The sequence below is a fragment of the Ochotona princeps genome, chromosome 15, assembly GCF_030435755.1.
Source record: "Ochotona princeps isolate mOchPri1 chromosome 15, mOchPri1.hap1, whole genome shotgun sequence".
Taxonomy (NCBI): domain Eukaryota; kingdom Metazoa; phylum Chordata; class Mammalia; order Lagomorpha; family Ochotonidae; genus Ochotona; species Ochotona princeps.
The window spans coordinates 2,926,908-2,947,013 of NC_080846.1; the positions used below are offsets into that span (position 1 = coordinate 2,926,908).

The 20,106-nt window shown below is 61.5% G+C and overlaps 1 protein-coding gene across 5 annotated transcripts in view; it reads right to left on the minus strand.

Annotated features, from left to right (window-relative positions):
- PARVB (parvin beta) overlaps positions 1-20,106 on the minus strand; it is a 54,405-nt gene that overhangs the window by 17,420 nt on the left and 16,879 nt on the right. For 4 of the 5 annotated variants that reach the window (XM_058673426.1, XM_058673425.1, XM_058673429.1 and 1 more), the window contains exons 2-5: positions 9,436-9,522; positions 7,481-7,551; positions 2,031-2,133; positions 387-527 (exon numbers count right to left, since the gene is read on the minus strand). In XM_058673426.1, coding sequence (XP_058529409.1) covers positions 387-527; positions 2,031-2,133; positions 7,481-7,551; positions 9,436-9,522 — 402 coding nt within the window. Of the gene's footprint in view, positions 1-386; positions 528-2,030; positions 2,134-7,480; positions 7,552-9,435; positions 9,523-18,997; positions 19,113-20,106 lie in introns of those variants that run through there. The other variant, XM_058673427.1, reaches the window with a different exon arrangement.

The following is a 20,106-nucleotide window of genomic DNA, read 5'->3' on the forward strand; positions in this document are numbered from 1 at the left end:
CCCAGGAAGCCAGGAGGCGGGTCCCAGCACCCGGGTCTCCTCTTCCCACAGTCTCAGGCTGAGCTCGCCAAGCCCACGAGGGCTGACCCCACCTGCACCTGCCCCACTCTGGGAGAGAGGGGGTGGTCAGCACAGAGGACACCTTTCCTGTAACTCTGAGCTGGGAATATTGCATGCTCCCAACGCCAGCCCAGCCTGCCACATGGACCCCAGTACTGCCTTGGTCATTGGCACATTGGCCTTAGCGGAAAGCCCTGCTTCAAACCCAAGGGGACTCCTACCCTCTGCTAGGAACTCTGAGTCACAGCCCTCCGGCCCTGACCTGAACCGTGACGAGGGACCCCGTCTTAGAGGAAGACCCCAAGGCCATCCCCATGGCCACTCACAGTCCACCGTCCAGCGCAGTGCCCAGCCGTGGGGCTGCAGCAGGCCCTGCACAGCTTCCAGAACTGTCTGCAGCTTCTGCTTCTGGCCCGTCTCGGATTGGGTCACCTCAGCCACGTTTAGCTTGTGGTCGGCCAGTTTCTCTGCAAGAGCGTCAGGAGAGTGGGCACAGCATGGGACCCCCAAAGAAGAAGCAAGGTGGGGGCCTTCCCACATACAGTTCTGGGAAGATGCTAAGAGGGGACAGGGTAAATCCGTGGTGCCGGCCTTCCATGCACATGGGATGGGGTGGACCACTCGGGGGGGTTCCCTGGTGGGACAGGGGCCGTCCGGGGGATACCCAAGCACAGTGGTCTTGGGAGAGGTTCCAAAGTGTCCTGCAGCTGCCCTCGCCCTGCCCACTGAGGCCCCATGCTTGCCAAAAGCTCGAGACCCCAAGAGGAGATGTGTTTAGAAATCCATAGAATCTGCAATTCTCCCCCATTCTTGTGCGGGTTGGGCAGGAAGAGGCGCAGGAAACGTCCCATTGTCTCAGGACTCAACTGCCAACGCAGAGACCCAGCGTGGCCAGTCTCCCCCGGGGGCAGGACCATGGGGTACCACAGGCTACTCCTGCCTCGTGGCCATCTCGCTTCCAACTGCCAGATGTATGTTACGGGGAGGAGAGTGGGTGAGAGAAGGCCCCTCCTCCCTCGTGCTTCCCTTGCACCCACTCCTGCGCCTGAGCACGCACCCAGTGCATGAAAAAATGAAATGCTTCCCTCCAAACGTACTTTCCAAGGACCTATTAATGCATGGTGCGGCGACTGCTCAGGCCTGCAGACGGGGTCCCGTGACCTGGTCCCTAGATCCTGCCCAGGATGGGGTGGGGGTGTGAAGGCGGGTGTAGGGAGGAAGGAGGGTGCTGGGGAGGGGCCACGGCCATGCAGCTGCAGAAGCTGCCCCCAGTGCTTCCTCGCAGGGACTCAAGCCAAGACCCTTGGGACACCCCCTCCAGGCAGCGCATCCTGGCTGCCCCTCAGTGGCTCTGACTCCTATGCAACCTCCACTCAGCTCATCCACGGCCTCTGCTGGGGAGATCCTTTCTCTGCCTCTTGCTTGGGGTGTGGGGGGATGGGTCTCTGGTGACAAAGGCAGCCCAAACACATTGGCTCAGTCCCCTGCACTGGGCAGAGGGCCGGGGTTGGGGGACGGTCCTCCTGCTGAGCTGTAAGAGGTGCGTCATTCCATGCACGGGGGACTCCATGTGGGATCAAAGACTTTGGAACCCCTCTGGAGCTCCTCAGGGTCCAGTACCGCCAGCCCAGTCCTGTGTGGTCACAGAGGACTGGCAGCCAGCAGAATTGAGCAGGTGTGACACACAGGCCCACGTGGGACAAGGAATCAAGGACGTGCGGCCGTGTGCCTGGACAGGGACGCAGCTCCAGGGCAGGACATGCCATGTGGGGACAGAGGAAGCATGTGAGAGCTCACAGTGTGAGCTTCGGCCCAGGAAGGAAGGCAAGCGTGTGTGTGTGTGCACCTGACAGGACCGAGGCCCAGCTGGCCCTGAGCCGGCACCTGCTGGTCCCCCCAACACACTGGCTCCACACTGCAGGGGCCTTGGGGCTGACGGCGCCCGGCCAGGGCTGGGCTGGGCGACTTACCCAGGAGCTTCTGCAGCACCTGCCCGTCATACAGGTCCTCCTCCAGCTGTTTCACAATGATGCGTTCCTCCACCAGCACATCATTGACCCAATCCAGGAGGACCTGTGGGGAGGGGGCATCAGGACCTCGCGTGATCCCCGAGAGGACCCTGGCAGGGGCACTCATAGGGCACCAGCTCACCTTGGTAGGGGGTGGCCATGAATGTGCGCCGATGGTGCCCGCCCTCATAGCTCTGGGACAGCTGGGTGGGTGGCAGGGAAACAAAATGTCCTGTCTCGCGCCCGTCGGATCCACAGTGCAGCTCCCCCACCCTGTCCCACCACAGCCTGGAGTTGGGGAGGAGGGGTGCCATGAGGTCACGGGCAAGCTGGGAGCTCCTACTCTCTGTAGAGATCAATTTATTAATTTGAGAGAGTTACTGAGAGAGCTTCCATCTACTGGTTGACTTCCTAGCCGGCCAAAAAAGCCAAGAGTCAGGCCCTTCTTCCGGGCCTCCCACGTGGGTGCAGGGTCCAGTTGGGCCGTCGCCTACTGCCTGCCCAGGCTATACACAGGGAGTCTGCCCACACCACCAAAGCCTTTCCCAGCAGACTTCCCACTCACTTCACAGAGGGTCCGCCTCGGGGATGGCGGTGCCGGTGGCAAAAACAGGATTCCCAGGGGGCAAGATTTCCCACAAAGCAAAATGGACGCCCGGCCAGATCCAGGCAGCAAGGTGACACCTATGGCTCTCCCATGCAAGCAGAGCTAATGAGATATCCTCCTGGGGCACACCGGGAACAGCAGTCCAAGGCCCCTGGTGGAGACAAGGCCAAGGTTGGGCCAGAGCACACCGCTCCTGAATGCTCGGCAGAACAGCTGCAGGCAGCTGGGAGCGGGTTTCCTGCGGGCAGATTCTGTCTCCCCACTAACTCGAAAACATGACACAAGAAACTAGGCTGTGACAGCCAGAAGGGAATCCCGCCAAGGACAGCTGGGCAGGAGAGGGTGGCGTGTGCCCATGCTGTCTCCACAAGGCAGGGATGATGGGGCCGCCATCCAGCCCAGCCCTCCTCACCCTTCCTCACAGAAAGCCCTGGCGTGCCAATCCTGAGGCTCCCGCCACATTGCGTTGACTGTTGGGCACCCTCCCCCTGCCAGGCCTAAGCTCCCAGCTGAGCACCTGTTCTGTCTCCCCGGCATATCACACTGTGGCTCCGCCCTCCTCTGGCCACCTGCACTCCCCCAGCCTCAGCCTCTTGTCCTTACTCTCCTCCAGCTGCCCCTCCAACCAGAACCTCAGCAGACACCCTCTGCCCTGCACCCCTGCCACTGGCACAGTCCTCCATGGGCATCTCCAACCAAACCCTTCACTCACAGACCAGCTCCTGCTCCTGGGAAGCCAGTAGGACCACTAGCGAACCACCACCCTGGACTCCTCTTCTCTGCCTACTCTGCTTCCTGACCTGGCGTACGGCACAACGCCTACCTCTTGTGCCCTGGCCCTGCCCTCCCTGCATAGCCAGGACACCCTCAGCCCACCCTGTGGCTCTCAGCTTCCTCCCACCCACCCCTCCCAGGCCAGGCGCCTGCCCCACCCAGCCCCACAGCTCTCACTGCAGCCTGCTGACAGCCACAGCGAGAACAGATCAGATGGTTGCAATGAGCCCCAAGTTCCCCCGAGGACAGAAACCATGGGCTTGTGGCTCTGTCCCTGGCACTTGGGGCGTGGTGTATGGCACTGCCACTACGAGAATGCACCTACATGTGCCGAGCTCGGGGACCAAGCAGATGCATCGGGCCTATCCCAGGAGGACGGAAGTCGAATCAGACATTCTCCTCCCCGGGGGTGTCGTCATTTTACAAAGAAAACTACAGCAGTAGACAGGGGTCACCCTGCCAGGTGACAGGGTCAACCACGAGGACAAAGGCGGCCTCTCGCCTCTGCCAGCTCCCCCTTGAAGCCCAGGGCCCGACGGCACCACAGGATGTCTGACAAGAGTCACACATGGACGTGCCACAAACCCCCTGGCCGTACTCGCACTGCCCGGGTGGGTAAAGTCAAGGGAAGCCTGAGACACACGTGGGCTGGACACCTCTTGAAGCACCAATGCTCCCGGGAGTGATGAGACCTGATGTATCTGGTTTTGTTTTTCTTCCATAAGTGCTTATGTTTTTGGCACCACATGGAAGAAGTCACCACTTAACCACAGGCTGGGCGCTCTGTGCAGAGCCAGGCAGAACAGGGAGGGCAAGGGTGCCTGCCAGGCCCAGCCCCGAGCACTGTGGACATCAAGGAAACCAGTGGGTGCCAGGGAGGGGTGCAGGGAGGGCGAGTGTGCCTGCCAGGCCCAGCCCCGAGCACTGTGGACATCAAGGAAACCAGTGGGTGCCAGGGAGGGGTGCAGGGAGGGTGAGTGTGCCTGCCAGGCCCAGCCCCGAGCACTGTGGACATCAAGGAAACCAGTGGGTGCCAGGGAGGGGTGCAGGGAGGGCGAGTGTGCCTGCCAGGCCCAGCCCCGGGCGCTGTGAACATCAAGGAAACCAGTGGGTGCCAGGGAGGGGCGCAGGGAGGACGGGGGTGCCAGAGGGCACCTGTTAGCCCCACAGCTGCTGAAGGCAGCCTTGCTCACTGCTCTTGGCACTGGGCTCTAACCATGCCAGCACCTGCCATGGCTCCGTGGGACGCACACCAGGATTTGGCTCCCAAGCTGCTTCCCTGACCCTCTGACCTAAAGCAAACAGGCAGTGGGCAGGAGGGCTCTTTCCTGGGCCACGCAGGGGATGCCTCTGGACACACCTGTCATTTCAGCTGGGCTGCCCGTGTTGTGCGCATGGGTGGGGCCTTGGCTTTGCTCAACACTCCCATGCAAAGCCACCCAGGGCAGAAGCTTGGGCAAAGCACTCAGCAGCCAAGAAGCGTTCTAGAAAGTTTTCCTAGGCAGGCAGGTCATAAACCCACAGCATGGCCTGCCAAGCAAACAGAAGAGGCTGTATCTTTGCTCTGCAAAAACTAAAATACAAAAGAAAAACCTGGGGCTGGTGCTGTGGCACAGCACGGTAAGCTTCTGCCTGTGGTGCCAGCATCCCATATGGGCACAGGTTCAAGTCCCAGCTGCTCCATTTCTGGTCCAGTTCCCTGCTAGTGATCCCAGGAAAGCAGCAGAAGATGGCCCAAGTGCTTGGGCCCCTGCACCCCCACATGGGAGACCTGGGTGAAGCTCCTGGCTTCTGGCCTGGCTGCAAACAGCTGTTTGAGGAATTACCCAATGGATAAAAAATTCTCTCTCTCTGAAACTCTGCCTTTCAAGTAGATAAATAAATCTTCAAAGAGGAATTTTAAGCTAACGTTGGACAGGAGACTAGAATCTTGGCCACAACCCAAGCCCATCAGGGAGAGGTGGAGATGCAGTGCATTGCCCGGGAGCCACACAACTTCACCCTCACTGCCCCAGAGCACCGTCAGCCCAGGCCCAGGGACCACCCCACCTGCTCCCTCCCAGGCGGCCCACCTCACTGCCCCAGAGCACCGTCAGCGCAGGCCCAGGGACCACCCCACCTGCTCCCTCCCAGGCGGCCCACCTCACTACCCCAGAGCACCGTCAGCCCAGGCCCAGGGACCACCCCACCTGCTCCCTCCCAGGCGGCCCACCTCACTGCCCCAGAGCACCGTCAGCGCAGGCCCAGGGACCACCCCACCTGCTCCCTCCCAGGCGGCCCACCTCACTGCCCCAGAGCACCGTCAGCGCAGGCCCAGGGACCACCCCACCTGCTCCCTCCCAGGCGGCCCACCTCACTGCCCCAGAGCACCGTCAGCGCAGGCCCAGGGACCACCCCACCTGCTCCCTCCCAGGCGGCCCACCTCCATCAGCCGCCACACTGGAGGCTTCAAAGACAGCGCCAGGTGCTATTCCCAGCTCAGCTGCAGGCCCAGCCCTGCGGGCGGGCAACATCCAGGCCAGGATTAACAGTGCCCTCGCAGCCCATCCATTACGCCCTTTTATGAGCCGGCTGCAGCGGATGGAACCTGGCTCATGGGCCAGCTCCCTCGGGTCACACCAGGACCCGCAGCTCTGGCTTCATCGCTCCCCAACGGGCGGGCTGGCAGGCCGGGGCAGCACAAGGCGGCTCCCACGGCACCAATGCCCACACACCCATGGGAGCCTTCTCTCCTCACGGGGAAGGAGGGAAGCAGAACGGACAGACCAGAGAGTCTTGTCCAATAAATGGGGAGATGAGGCATGAAATGAGCTCCTGGAGAGGAAGGCACTGCCTGTCCACACTCCAAGCCCCACGCTCCGTGCCCTGCTCCCCGTGCCCAGCACCCCACAGCCCATGCTGGGCAGAGTGTGTCCAGACCAGTGGCACCCCCAGGAAAGGCCGCAGGGCCGGCCTGAGGCCCCAGCAGCTGTCAAGCTTTGCACACTCACCCCCCTGCTTCTCCCCAAGCCACACCTGCCCATGGCCTTGACCTGGTACAGTTAAGCACTCACTCTTCCCATCCCCACCCTGAAGCCAGACAGGTCACGTGCTATCTGCTGAGGTTGGAAACTCAGGAACCCACCATTACCACCACAGCCCCCCAACAGTGACAAACCAGAAGGCCTCCTCCCCAGGGTGCCTGGCCCACCTGGTGGACCCCTAACTGCTGCCCTGCATGAACAGTGCCCAGGGACTGTGACACGAGCAGTTTCGGGGTGGGGATGTGGGCCCAGCACACCCTGGTTCTCCAGCACCAGCAGGTATGCTGAGCCCCAATGCTTTCCGGGGGAGCAAGAAGAGCGAGGGCGGGGGCAGTGCAGGACCACGCTGGATACCACTGGGGACAAAAGCTCCATGAGGGAGCTGGTGCTGTCACACAGTGAGCAAAGCTGCTGCCTGCAACCCAGGCATCCCACGCGGACGGCAGTTCAAGTCCCGGCTGCTGCACTTCCCATCCAGCTCCCTGCTCATGCACCTGGGAAAGCCATGGAACCGGCCCGAGGGCTTGGGCCCTGCATCCATGTGGGAGACCTGGCAGAAGCTCTCCTGGCACCAGCCTGGCCAGCTTGGGCCGATGCAACCATATGGGCAGTGAACCAGCGATGGCAGATCTCTCTGCCTCTGTCACTCTGCCTTTTCAGATAAACAAACCTGTAAACTGAAAACACTAAAGTTTGCAGCCTGCACACAGACATGCAGGTGCAACTGACAGCTCGTGGCAGAGGTGGCAACGGGTCGGGGTCGCACACTCCACTCTGCAGGTGCCCCCTCCAATGTCCCAGGGGGCAGCTGTGCGGTGCTGTGAGAGGTCACCCAGGCTGGTCCAGAGGACTCAGTGTTGCCCCCAAGGACCTTCCCAGGGGTTCCACCCCACCTCCTTGACCAACATCCCCACCACAACACTCAGCCCCTTGAGGTGCCCTGCTTCTGCCCTTTCTGCTCACCGTAGCCCCAAATCCCACTCAGGCCACACAACAGCACAGCCTACCTTAACCAGCTCCTTGAACTTGGGGTCTTCCTTGGAGGTGGGGTCGATCATGGTGCGCTCCTCATTTTCCTCTGCCAGAGAGAAGAGCAGCCTAGTCGGCGCTTGTGGGAAGTGAGGGGTCAGGAACAGCAGGGAAGTTGGGGCGCCGACCCCCCGGCCAGCCCCGCGAATGCTGGGAACGGCAAAGCAGAGCCCAGCACCGGGTGCTCCGAGCCAGAGGGCAGAGGCTGAAGAGGGCAGGTGCGGGCAGGTGAGGGCAGCTCAGGGCCCCTGGGAGAGGACCCGCCTCCCTCAGTGTCTCAGGTAAACCCGACCTCTTGGGGTGTATAAATCGGGGCTCCGACCGGCAGCAATGACGCCACCCCGCCAGGGGACACGCAGCGATGGCTGCAGATGTTTTAGGCTGTCCCAGCTCATGTGGGGTTGCTACAGGCCCAAGTGCCCAGGAGCAGGTGGTCTGCCAGGGCAGCCCACCTCACAGAGCCTGGGTGTATCCCTGGCTCCAGCTCCCCGCTAACGCAGACCCTGGGAGGCAACGGGGCTGGCTCAGGTGACCAGGCCCCTGCCGCTCACGTGGGAGACCTGGAAGGAGTTGCTGGCTCCTGGCTTTAGCCTGGCCCAGTCCCAGTCATTGTAGACATTCTCTCTCCCTCTCTCGCTCCCTCCCTCCCTTTCTCTCTCTCTCTCTCTGTGTAAAATAACATTTAAGAAAGGAGGGAAGGGGCCAAGCATGATAGCGTAGTGGTTAAAGTCCTCGCTTTGAACGCACCAGGATCCCATATGGGTGCTGGTTCTAATCCCAGCAGCTCCACTTCCCATCCAGCTCCCTGCCTGTGACCTGGGAAAGCAGTCGAGGACGGCCCAAAGGCTTGGGACCCTGCACCCGTGTGGGAGACCCAGAAGAGCTCCTGGCTCCTGGATTCGGATTGGCTCTGCTCCAGCCATTGCGGTCATTTGGGGAGTGAACCATTAGACGGAAGATCTTCCTCTCTGTCTCTCCTCCTCTCTGTATATCTGCTTTTCCAATAAAAATAAATAAATAAATCTTTCTAAAAAATGGGGGGAGGGCAACATGAAAAGATCAGCCAGGAAAGGAGAGTGGGCCACACAGCCTATTAGGACCCTGGGCACCGCCCAACTCGTGGCCCTGGGTTGATTGGCAGCTGGACTTGAAAATGGTACCCCACAAGCTCAGAGCGTCGTCTGCCCCAGCCCCACCTTGCACCTGAGCTCCAAGCTCCCACTACCCCAGTCTCACCTTAGAGACCACAGGCAGCAATGGGCCATGGCCTCCCTTGGAGTCAGGGACCTCGGCCCAGGAGTCCAACCTTGCCATCCGGGTCAGCTGGGCCCCAGATGCCCCCTACGCCACCTTGCTCCCGCCAGGCCCCAGGCGGCAAGCCCAGGCCTCAGGGCAGCTGTAGCCAGTACCAACAGGGGCTGACTTGGCCTCGCTGTCCCTCCAGGGCTGGCTGACTCTGCCCCTGAAGGCACATCTGTCCTGCTGAGCCCTCCAGAGCCCATGTCCAGGCCCAGCCCCACCTCCCCCGACCCCTGCAGGCTACGTTCCTCAGCCCCCCTCCCCCGCGACAATGCAAACCAGTCAGACCTTCCGCACCTGCTGATCTGCCCTGCCTGTTCCTCTCATCAAAGCCACACAGAAGGCCTTGTCCACTGGCCTCTGCGCCCCGCAGGCCCTGGGGCTTCCCCAGGTAGCCCCTCTGGGGACTGCGAGGCCCCCCACGGTATTGGCTGCTCGCTCGCTGCCTTCCCCACACCTGCAGACCAGGCAGACCACAAGGCAATTTTTAAAGTATGAATTTGAGCTAGGAACCAGGACCCTCAAAGCCCCCCACCATGACACCAGACCCAGAGGCCAAGCTGACCAAGTCACATGGGACCCCCGGAGCCCGACTGTCTCGTGACAGCTAGCTGGGGGGATGGGGTGCCAGTACCCAGCTGGGCGTCTTCAGGGTGAACGTCCACGGCGGGGGCCATGGGTGAGCTGATGACATTCTTGGCTTCTTCCTGCAGGTCGTTCACTGTTGGGCGAGAGGAGAAAAGCAGGGAAGGTTAGAACAGGCGGCCTCACCAGCGGCCAGAGCAGAGCGCTTAACAAACGCTCCTGAGCGGCCACCTTGCATTCATCTCGCCCTTCCTCCCCTGCCTCTCTCTGTTTCTCTCTCTGTTTCTCTTTCTCTCCCAGAGCTGACCCCTCACCTGAGCGTCAGAGCCGCAGCTGAGCACCCTGGGAGGGGCAGGTGCACCCGCCTGGTTGCCAAGATCAGGGGGACAGGGGTGGAGGGGGGCAGGGACGAACATTGTCAAAGCCTGGAAACTGGGTCACATAAAAACAGAAATTTCCACACCATCTTGAACATCAAAAATAACACCAAACAGGCCAGGTCTTTTGCGGCCTTAATAAGTGACACGTGTGCTCCCAGACCTGCCAGGCCACACGGGTCAGCCACACCTGCCAGCGACCCATGACACAAAGGGTCTCCAGCCCCTGGAGAGGGCAAGGGGCAGCTGCCCACTGGGTCTCAGGCAGCAGGACCAGCAGAGGATGCGGCCCGGGGCCCTGGACTGTTCTGTCCCTGTTCCCAGGATGTCAGCGGCCTCCATCTTCCACCATAGACAAATGGGAGATCACACGGCGGGGGGCCTGCCTGAAGCAGGGTCAGAGGAACCCCAAAAAAGGCACAGCCAGGAGGAGCGCCAGGAAGGGGCAGGAGGCTTCCCGTCGGGACCCCTGCCCAGCCCTCCCCCTTCCAGAGTGAGAGAACTCAGTCAGGGTTCCTGGGTCTCTGTGGCCCCTGGAGGTCTCGTGGCTAGGCAGAGTGTAATTAAATTCCCCCGCCACAAAGGTCTGCACAGGGCTAAAAATAAATCCGATTGTACTTCAAGAAAGAGTTCCAGCTCAGAGGAGTTCAAATAGGACCCAAATAAAGCCTAAAGCAGACCACGGCCGCTGTCAGACCCACAGCTGCTGGGAGAGGTGCTGGCTGGCAGGCAGGCGCCATTCACACTTCGCGCTAGGACCCCCCGCACGCTGAAGCCCAGCCCTTCCCGCCCGCAGGGTCCCAAGCCCTCCCTCAGTCTCCCCATTTCCAGGGCTGCCCAGGTGGATGCAGGAGCACACCCCCTTGGACAAGACGCAGCCCCCACCAGACCTGGGAGGATGCGGGGACCTGTGAACCCTGCAAGAGGCAGCCTGGGGTCGTCCCCACGCAAGTGCAAGCTGACCTCGCCACGCAGGATGCCCACCGGGGAAAAGCGTTGTCAGCCTTGAGTCGCTGAACTCCGCATGCAGTTTCGCACAGGGAGCTCCCTGCTTGGACCAGACCATAAGTGCCTGCTCAGCTCATCAACTGATGCGTAGCTCCATCCCATGGCCCAAGGCCAAGTTCAGATGCCAAAATCAACATGACAGCACTCCAAGCCCATGTGACAACACAGGCGTGTCCCTGGCTGACCTAGCAACTGGCCTGCTCCCCTCCTCACCCCTCCGGCATCACTCACCCCTGCCTGTAGTCAGAACCAGTCCTGCCCACTGCACTCTTAGGCCTACAGTTCCCATTGTGGCTGGAGCAGGCACCCAAAGCCAGCCAGCACACCGCCCACTTAGAGGCGGTGGGTGGCACCCAGTCCACATGCTCCCCTATTGCCCTTGAACCTGCACCTGCCCACCAGGTGGACAGAGCTGAGTGGAGGCCTCTGTGTGCTGGATCGAACCTTCCCTGAGGCAGGCCGTTTCCAGACCTCCTGACCTCTGAGCTCTGCTCTGCCCCTAAGCCTCTTGTTGCGGGACTTTTTGTCCCCTGAAACTGAGAGGCTCCCTGCGACACACAGGGGTGGGGTCAAGCAGTTCAAGGCTCCTGTCAGATCCAGTCCTTCAGGGCGTCACCCCAAGACTGCAGGAGTGGCCCCTTGACTGAATGACCGACAGAGCCTGGTGGGGGGAGGGTTCACATCCCAGTCCAGCCTGGCCCTGACATCTGCCAGGAAAGTGTGCTCCACAGACCCACCCAGGCCCTTGTCCCGGGCTGTGAGAGCTGCAGACACGCCAGCCCTGGCGCCATGAGATGTACCTGGGATTTGGTGATGGGGGGCGATGCTGGGGACCCTAACCATGACTTCGCATCCTGCCTGGGACCCTGCCCAGGACCAGCACTGTGGAATGTGAAATGAACCAACCAGCAAATATAGCGGCATACACATCAGAGAAACAGGACTCGGAAGAAGATTCTGGAGAGAAACGGACGACCCAGACAGACTTTGCCAAATCTTCCACCTGCAGCCGTTTAATTGGGAGGAAACGAACAGTTCCCACCTGCCCACCTGCCCGCTGCAGGTCTCCAAGAACCCAATTACAGTGAGGCGGCTCTTGGACGCCAGGCAGCCTGGTCCACACGGCTCCTGAGCCGCCAGCCCAGCCCCACACTCCCGGTGCACACCGAGACCTGCCAGCTGCCACCACCGCCTCCACCACTGGGCCCAACACCAAAGCTGCCTGAATACAAAGGCGCGTGTATGCACAAAGCAGAAGCCAGCGTGACACGATTGTTCCCTCAGCCCTTCTCTCCCCATCCTCCCCACCCCATCACGTCCCCAGGGTGATCAGAAAAACCTTGGAACCAGGGGAAACACTGCCCGAAAGAACAGGAGGAGCGGCTGCCGGGAGCACCTGCGAGGCTGGGGTCAGACTGGCCACCTGTACAAAGCTGCTGCAGGCAGCGGCCCCGCCACCCGCACAAAGGACCACGCCGCCTGCGGGCACGGTGGGCAGACAAAAGCCTTGAGCTCCGCTTCATCTGACCCCTGCAGCCACTCCAAGTAGGCGGCATCCTCAGGCCCCCACACTCCCAGCGTTCTGGCAACAAGACGTCACACCATCGTCTGCTGGGTTCCACCCAACCCTCCCCGCACTGTCAGAAAACCTGCTCTCAGAACAGGCCTCCACCTACAGCCCACAGCAGACCCCACCCTCCGCCCCACCTCCTTCAGAACCAATGTCCCCTCCCCAAGCACCCGTGCCATCCCCTCCCCTCCCCCACGAAGAAGCCAGGGTCACAGGCCCCTTGTGCCTCCCACCTACCAGGAGCCACCACCGCCCAGCTGGGGATGGTACCAGCCAGAGAGAAGAATGGCTGTTCTGGAGGTGCCTCAGAGAACAGCCACGTGACCTCAGCCCTCGCGTCGCCCCAAGAACAGGCTCCACATCCACTGCAGAAGAACCACAGAGCCCAGGACAAGGCCGGTGTGACCGCTGCCGCGCCCCGTGGCCACGCACGCTGTGAAGCCTGCAGCACCAGCAGCCGTCACCGGCTCCTCTCCCCTGTGGCTGTCGCCATCAGCGCCCGCACAGGGACCAGGGAGCAGCTCAGCATCATGCCCCACCAGGCACAGCGGCCACACAGTGACAGCCTCAGCTATCTGCAGGTGCCAGCTCGCAACGGACGGTCCCACTGGGCGCCTATCCAGAACCCCCAGCCAACCCGCATCCCTGTGCAAGGACACCCACCCAGGGAAATCCCTGCACAGGCGGGAAAGCCCTGCTCATGTGGGATACCCTGAGTCTGCTGCCTGGGACCCCGTGGGCCTAAGCAACACACCCAGACATTCATCAGTCCCGAATTAGAACCCAAAACACCAGCTTTTAGAGAAAGCACCAGATGGCCACTCAAGGTGCCTCCCGGAGTCCCTGGTGACAAGCTGAGGTCCGACACTGTTCACAGGGACACCATGTCCAACAGGAGTGTGTTACAGGGGCCGGGTCCACCAGCCTCCCCAGGGACCTCAAGGCTGGCCCTTGGGGACATCTTAGCGCTCACCCATTCTGCTCCATCGTCTTCCCTCCATACACCCGGGAAGCCAGCTTCCTCTGGCTCCAAGGGCCCCCCTGGGCTCAAGTTCACCAATCCCCACGCCACCTGCCTCCCAACTCTCCAGCAGATGCTGTGTGAGCCCTCGGCTTTCCTGGTTTCGGAGGGTGCACCTGTCACATGTCCATCACTCAGTCGTCCTGGATTCTACTGAGGGGAGTCATGAAAAGCTCTTCTCAGTAAGGACAGAGAAGCAGCATCTACGAGCAGCAGAAGGCGGGTAGCACGGAGCCCCGCAACAAGCCCACAATTAACAAAACAGCACCTCCCCTCAGGCAGTGCTGGACACCGGCAAGCCGGAGCCAAACCACTTGCCGACAAGCTGCACGCTTCCCACGGAGGCGGGGAGGCCCACGGCGGCTCCCGGCAGCAGGAAGAGCCTGCGGAGGTTAACGCGGTATTAGAGCATTGTGTTTAATGGAGAGAACAAGGAGACCGCCACGGAAACTCTGCCTAAGTGCGTGCAGCTGGCTCTCCAAGCTGTGAAACTTGTATTAATTAATCTGATCAGTAATGTCCCAACGTATCCAGGGAAGTCCAAAGCACGCTCTGCTGAGAAAATAAGAAGATTAAATTATTAAGTCATTAAAGGAAAAAAATGGACTCCACAGTGCACCTGCCATGGTGGGAGGAGGGCCGGGAAAGGCCGGGAGGATGGCGCCCTCTAGTGGACCCTGAAGAAGTGAGAGGAGCTGCCAGCTCCTGGGACCCCTCCCAATGGGGTCTGGGGAGGCCAGAATCTCTTAACAGTCATCCCAGTTCCCACCTGAGATGCTCAAAGATCCAGTCACAGGCAAGTACCTGCACCCCAAGGGGCACAAACAGCCTGTGTCCCTTGTGTCCCTAGGCCAGGCTGTGGAGGGGGAGCCCCAGAACGGGAGCTGGGGGCTGAGAGCCTGGACAGAGTCCCTCCCCACCCCTACGTGTCCACGGCACCAGCACCAGTCTCCGGCTCCAGGGGGTGGATCCCCGACGTGGCCTTCTATGGCCTCTGGCCAGGGCAGGCTGCACAGGAACGGCCACCCCTCACCCTGGGAACGGGAGCCCAGATGTGGCCACAGGGACTGTGCAGACACAGGTCAGTGACTGGACACAGGGGGGCAGCCAGGGTCACACAGTGTAGATGCACAGGACCCAAAAAGTCCTTGCAGCAGGCCAGCAAGAAGTGGGGAGAGGGGAGGTGACAAAGGAGGCAGGGGACAGCAACAGACACCACAACCAGGGCTGTGCGGGCACAAGCAGGTGTTGCTGCCCAGGGACAGGGACAGACTGGGACCCTTGGGGCAGTGCTGGGGTACAGCAGGCAGTCACACAGCACCTCCAACATCTCATATGGGCACTGGCTTGAGTCCCAGCTGCTCCACTTCTGGTCCAGCCCCCTGACACACGATGGCCTCTCGGGGACGGAGCAGCAGGCATGTCCAGATCCACATGAGACCACTGGCTCGCTCCTGACATCTGTCACCGGCCTCAAGCCTGGGGAACTATGTGTGTCACACGGGGTCCCTGGAACACCCCAGCTGACAAGGAAAAGAGTGCGGGGAGAACGGCTGGTGTTACAGTAAAGACACGAATTAGGGTGCCTGTATCCCTTGGGGGAAGGAGCGTCTGGTTCTAATCCGGGCTCCCCCACTTCCGATCCAGCTTCGTCCTGTACTGCACACCCTGACAGGCAGCAGGCGACAGTCCTGGGGCCCCTGCCGCCACGCGGGGACCTGGGCCAAGCTCTTGGCTGCCGGCTTCAGTCTGGCCCAATCTCGGCTGTTGGTGCCACTGAGAGGCAAACCAAGGCGTGTATCTGTGGTGTGCCACAGCCACCCACTGCAGGGCAGGCCTGTGCACCTGCCAGAGAGGCCACACGGCACAGCCCTCCACCCCCCGCTCAGTGCCAGCCAGGCCTCTGACCCCCGTCCAAACCCTCCTCCACCCCAAGGTGCAGGCAGTGGGGACATGCGCCCGGGTAAGACAGGCAGTCAGCCCCGGGATTCAGGAGCTCTCGAGCCTGGAAGAGCTGCAGCACTCGGGTTGAGGGGAGGAAACTCCCAGCCTTCTAGAACCTTCTGGAATCTTTAGGAAAGGGCAGAAGCACAGAGGCAGTGGGAAGATCAGAGGTTGCCAGGGACAGGGGCTGAAGCACAAGACATAGCAGTGATGGGCAACACCCCTGACCCTAACGGGAGCCGTGGACACAGGTCAGGCCCGTCGGCCCTCAGACATGGTGCTGTGGGCACAGGGGCTGTGCGAGGGGCTTCCACCATCCTCTCACTTTTGTGAAGCCCTGAAACCACTCCCCATGCATGTACACATGTGTGCACACGTGTGTGCTCCAGGCTGGTCGCAGACAGTCACGTCTCCGGCCACCCCCCCCCAGTTCTCCCCTCACCTCCTTCCAGCCCAGTGGCTTCCAGCCCCCAAAGGGGACGTATGGCCTTGGCTGAGACAGTTTGGACTGCCACAACTGCCAGCCAGCCACTGTATCAGAGCAGGCACATGGGCAGCCAGGGCCAAGGAACCCCTCAGCGTGGACCGGGGACCCGGATGCTGGCCAGGACAACGGCTGTGCAGTGTCCACCGTCGGTCCAACACCTTCTGTTGGGGCAGGTCCATGGGGGGCGTGCTCCCTGTCTCTGGGGGGAGCCCCGGCCCTGCTGCCCCGCTCCCAGCCCTGCTGCCCTGGGTGTGGACTGAGCAGCACAGGTTCCTCCAACCTTCAGGGTGAAAGTCCGGGCAAACACACTGCTGACCCCAGCCCTGACCCAAGAGCAGTGAGGGGCAGTGGGCGAGGAGGGGGAGGAGGCAGCCCAGCAAGGTGGTATGCAAGGACATCAGGAAGAGAGGGAATGGGGGTTCAAAGAGGGGAAGTCCTCCACCACCTCCGCCCACAGCCCAGTCAGCCGGGCCGGGGCCTGACTCCCAGGGCTGCCAAAAGCTTGGCAGCTTGCCCCAGGCCTTGGCCGCCCACCTCTGGTTGCCAGGGCAACCAGGAACAGGTCTCTCCCCGCCAGGAGGCTCAGGAAGGTGCTCGCCCAGGTTGCTGGTGAAGGCGGGACGTGTGCAGCCTGGGCAGCTGCTGCCCAGAGCTGAGGGGTGGGGGGGGGACACAGCACAGTGGGGAGCCTCCTAAGGCCTCGCACCTGGGCTTGGGCCAGGCAGGTGAGCTGGGCCACAGGCTCAGGACACACCACCCCCAACTCCCACTAGAGCCATGCTATTCCAGGTGGCCAGCTCTTTCTCGGCTTTTCCTCCATGCATCCCTGGTGGCCTCCCCAGCACCCATCGTGTCCCTGTCCCCCCTCTATCCCTCTGTCACAGCAGAGTGTCTGCCTGCAGCCGAGCAAAAGCCCCAGGGGAGTGGGGTCCTTGTCCCCAGAGAGCCCTGGCATGCCACGGCCCCCGAGAGCCAGCCTCTGGGGCCCTGCACACATCACAGGCCACAGCGGGACTGGGCTTAAACAGAGGGTGCGGTAGCAACTGTCGGCAGGTGCAGGCCAGTCCCCCCGCAACAGACCCACAGGAGCAGTGACCTTGGCCAGTGGAGGAGGAAGATGAGGCTCAGGGAGGCTGAGGAAGTATAGCTGGGTCTCCTCCAGCCTGGGATGCCAGCATGGGCATCGCCCTCCTTGGACGTAGCCAGCAGAGACCCTCGGGTCCTGACAGGGCCTTTCTCTGCTCTGCTCTCCCTGTGCCCCACCTGGACCCAGGCAGGCTGCTTGGTGCCCCTCCCAGCCGCTGCGTCCCCCAAAGCTTGAGCCAGCAGTGGCACAGGCAGAGGGCTTGTAATACTGGCATGGCCTGGGGGGACACATGTGCCCAGGAACAGAGTGGCACGGGTGTATGTCGTGGCCTGGCAGTATCTTTCGTTGGTAACTTTGTATGTGTGAGAGTCTGTGGGCACATGTGTGTTGGCACATGTGTGTACATGTGTGTAACATGTACAGGTGGCGTGTGTGCAAACATGTGTGACTGTGTGTGTAGCTGCTTGTGTGTGTGTACACATGCACACATGTCAGGGGTTTTCACTGTGCCTGACCCAGGAAGGGTGCACGGCCAGAGTCCCATGGGCAGACCCTCCTGTAGGCCAAGCCACAGAGTCTGCGCACACACAGAAGGAAGCCCGAGGCAGAGCTGGAGATGCAGCAGTCAGCCTGAGCCTCAACGCCACGGCCACGTCCTCACATGGCCAAGCCGGAAGCAGCCACCAACACTGAAGTGGGCCCTCCTACCCAGGAAAGCCCTCGGGGGCAGGGGAGGCTGCCTGGGGTAGGGACAGGCCTGGAGCCACAATCAAGGGGTGACTTCCAGCCACGTCCTCAAGCTTTAAAGGCACAGGGATGCTCTTCTAACATCCAGTAGCCCAGCACTTGCACCTGTGGGTGCAGGAAGCTAGGAAACCAGGGACCACTAGGAGCAAGGTGCTTGCAGCCAGTCCTGGCTGTCCGAGCCCTACAGCCCTACCTGTGCCAGTGCACCTAGCAGGCATGGGCGGGCATGGGCGGGCATGGGCTGCTCAGTCTCCTGCTCCTGCTCAGCAGGGCTCTAGGACCCCTGCTGACTGCTGCCTCCACAATGGGCAGGAGCTGGGCAGGGAGGCTGGCCCTGGGGTCCATGACCAACCTGGGCCAGGCCTGGCACGGGGCGTGGGGAATGCAGTCCCTTCTATCCTGTCCCCTCCCACAGTGGCAGCCTCAGCCGCCCACCCACCTCTTACTGCAAGGCCTATTGTGCCCAGACTGGACAAAGTGGACTGAGCCCCCCACCCCAGCACTAAGCGCCTCCAAGCAGATCAAAGGCAGCAAGGGCTGGGGGCAGGGGAGGGAGGAGGGGGACTCTGCCTTGGGCCTCTTCATGCCTGGACTCAGGGGGCTTCTCCATGCAAGGTTAAGCAGGCAGAGAGCGCGGCCAGAGAGCAGACCGGGCTGTGCATGGTCCTTCAGGGGTTCTTGCACTGGGCACCAGGTTGCTGGGGCATCCCCAATGCCCCCTACTGCCTCTGCCACCCTCACTGGGGCTGGTGATACCCCCAGCTCTGTACCCTATGGATGGGACGCCAGAACCCCAGAGGCAGCCAGGGCAGCTGGCAGCTGTAGGGGCAGCACTGGGCCCAGCAAACACCAAGCACCGTCCCTCGCTCTGCCTCGCCATCGCCAGGAGCAGCCAGCGCAGGACAGGCTGGACCAAGGCTGACAGAGAGGAGCCCTGCGCATCAGATGCCACCGTGCAGTTGCCCTGGCAGTGCCACAGGGACCACTCTTTGGGGCCTCAGGTCTCCCTGACCCCGAGTGCCCCCACTCCATAAAGTACCTGTCACCTTCCTGGGAAAAGCCAAGCGGTCCAAGAGGATCCACTCTTGACAAACACAGTGCTTGGGGCCGGTTCTGTGGTATAGCAGACAGTCACCACCTGTGATGCTGGCGGCCCCTGAGGGTGCCGGTTCAAGTCTCACCTGCAACACTTCCAATCCAGCTCCCTACCAAGGCACCTGACCCATGTGCTCGAGCCCCTGCATTCACGTGGGAGACCCCGGTTGAGTTTGGGCTCCTGATTTCAGCATGGCCCAGCCCCAGCTGTTAGCAGGAAGTCAAGGCTGGCCAGGGTTGCTAGAGAGGACAAGACAGGACACAGAGCGACTTACTTGCAAGCAGGTGTGGCGCAGGCAGCAGCAGCTCGGTGGATTGGCATGGGCTGCTGAGCACACACAGGTTCCTATTATATGGACCAGCAGGGAGGCCACCATGACTTGCGATTTCAGCGACAGGCCCCATGAGGCAGAGTCTGCGGAAGCCAGCAGTGCTGCTTCCAAATGATAGCAGCTTGCTAACCCTCACGCTAACCGCCATGCACCACAGGCCTCGGGCACAAAGCAGGGAGGGAGGAAGGGAGTGGCCCGCCTTTGAGGTCACTTTCGAAGATTTGCCTCAGTTCAAAGTCAAGAGCACTTAGAGTTCAAGTCCTGGCTGCTCCGTTTCTGATGCACCTTCCTGCTAACGCAACCTGGGAGGTGAAGGCCCAGGACTGGAGACTCTGCCACCCACCCCACGTCAGAGCTCCAGGTTGCTGGCTTCAGCCCGGCCCAAACCTGGCTGTTGCGGGATTCTAGGCAATGAACCAGCGGATGTGTTAGCAGAGACGAGTGGGATGGGTTCTCTCGAACATGAGAGAGCCATGGTGAGCAAGGAAGGAAGGCTTAACGGGGCAGTCATTCAGGCTCCGGGAAGTGAGGTGACATGGTTCCATGGACAGAATGCACCTGCCAGGCTCAGGAGAGAGCCGAGAAGCGAGTCTGGAGTTTGTGTTCCAACTGGGGCTCCACTTCATCAGGCTGTTTCTCCCTCCACTCTCCGCTCCAGGACACAAGGCTTGCTGAGTGTGACGCGCCTGTCACTCCCCTCCGAGGTCTCCATGCCTGGCGCCATCAGATGGGTCTGGTACCACCTGGCCGAGGTGCTTCTCCATGGAAGGGGATGCCATGGCAGGGGCACTAGGCCCAGAGGACCCCCTGGATGCCTGTCACTCTGTTACCACAACCGCAGCAGCAGGAGCAAACCTGAGCCCTCCAGCCTGCATCTGCCTCAGCCCTCACCCCATTGCGGGGGGGGGGGGGGGGCTCCCAGCAGGGGAGCAGGGCCAGGAGAACCGCCCCCAGCATGGCCCGAAACCACCGGGCTCCCATCAGCTGGACAACACAGAGAGGCTTCTGCTCCCAGAGCGCAGCCAACAGTAACCCATGACACAGGGTTGCTC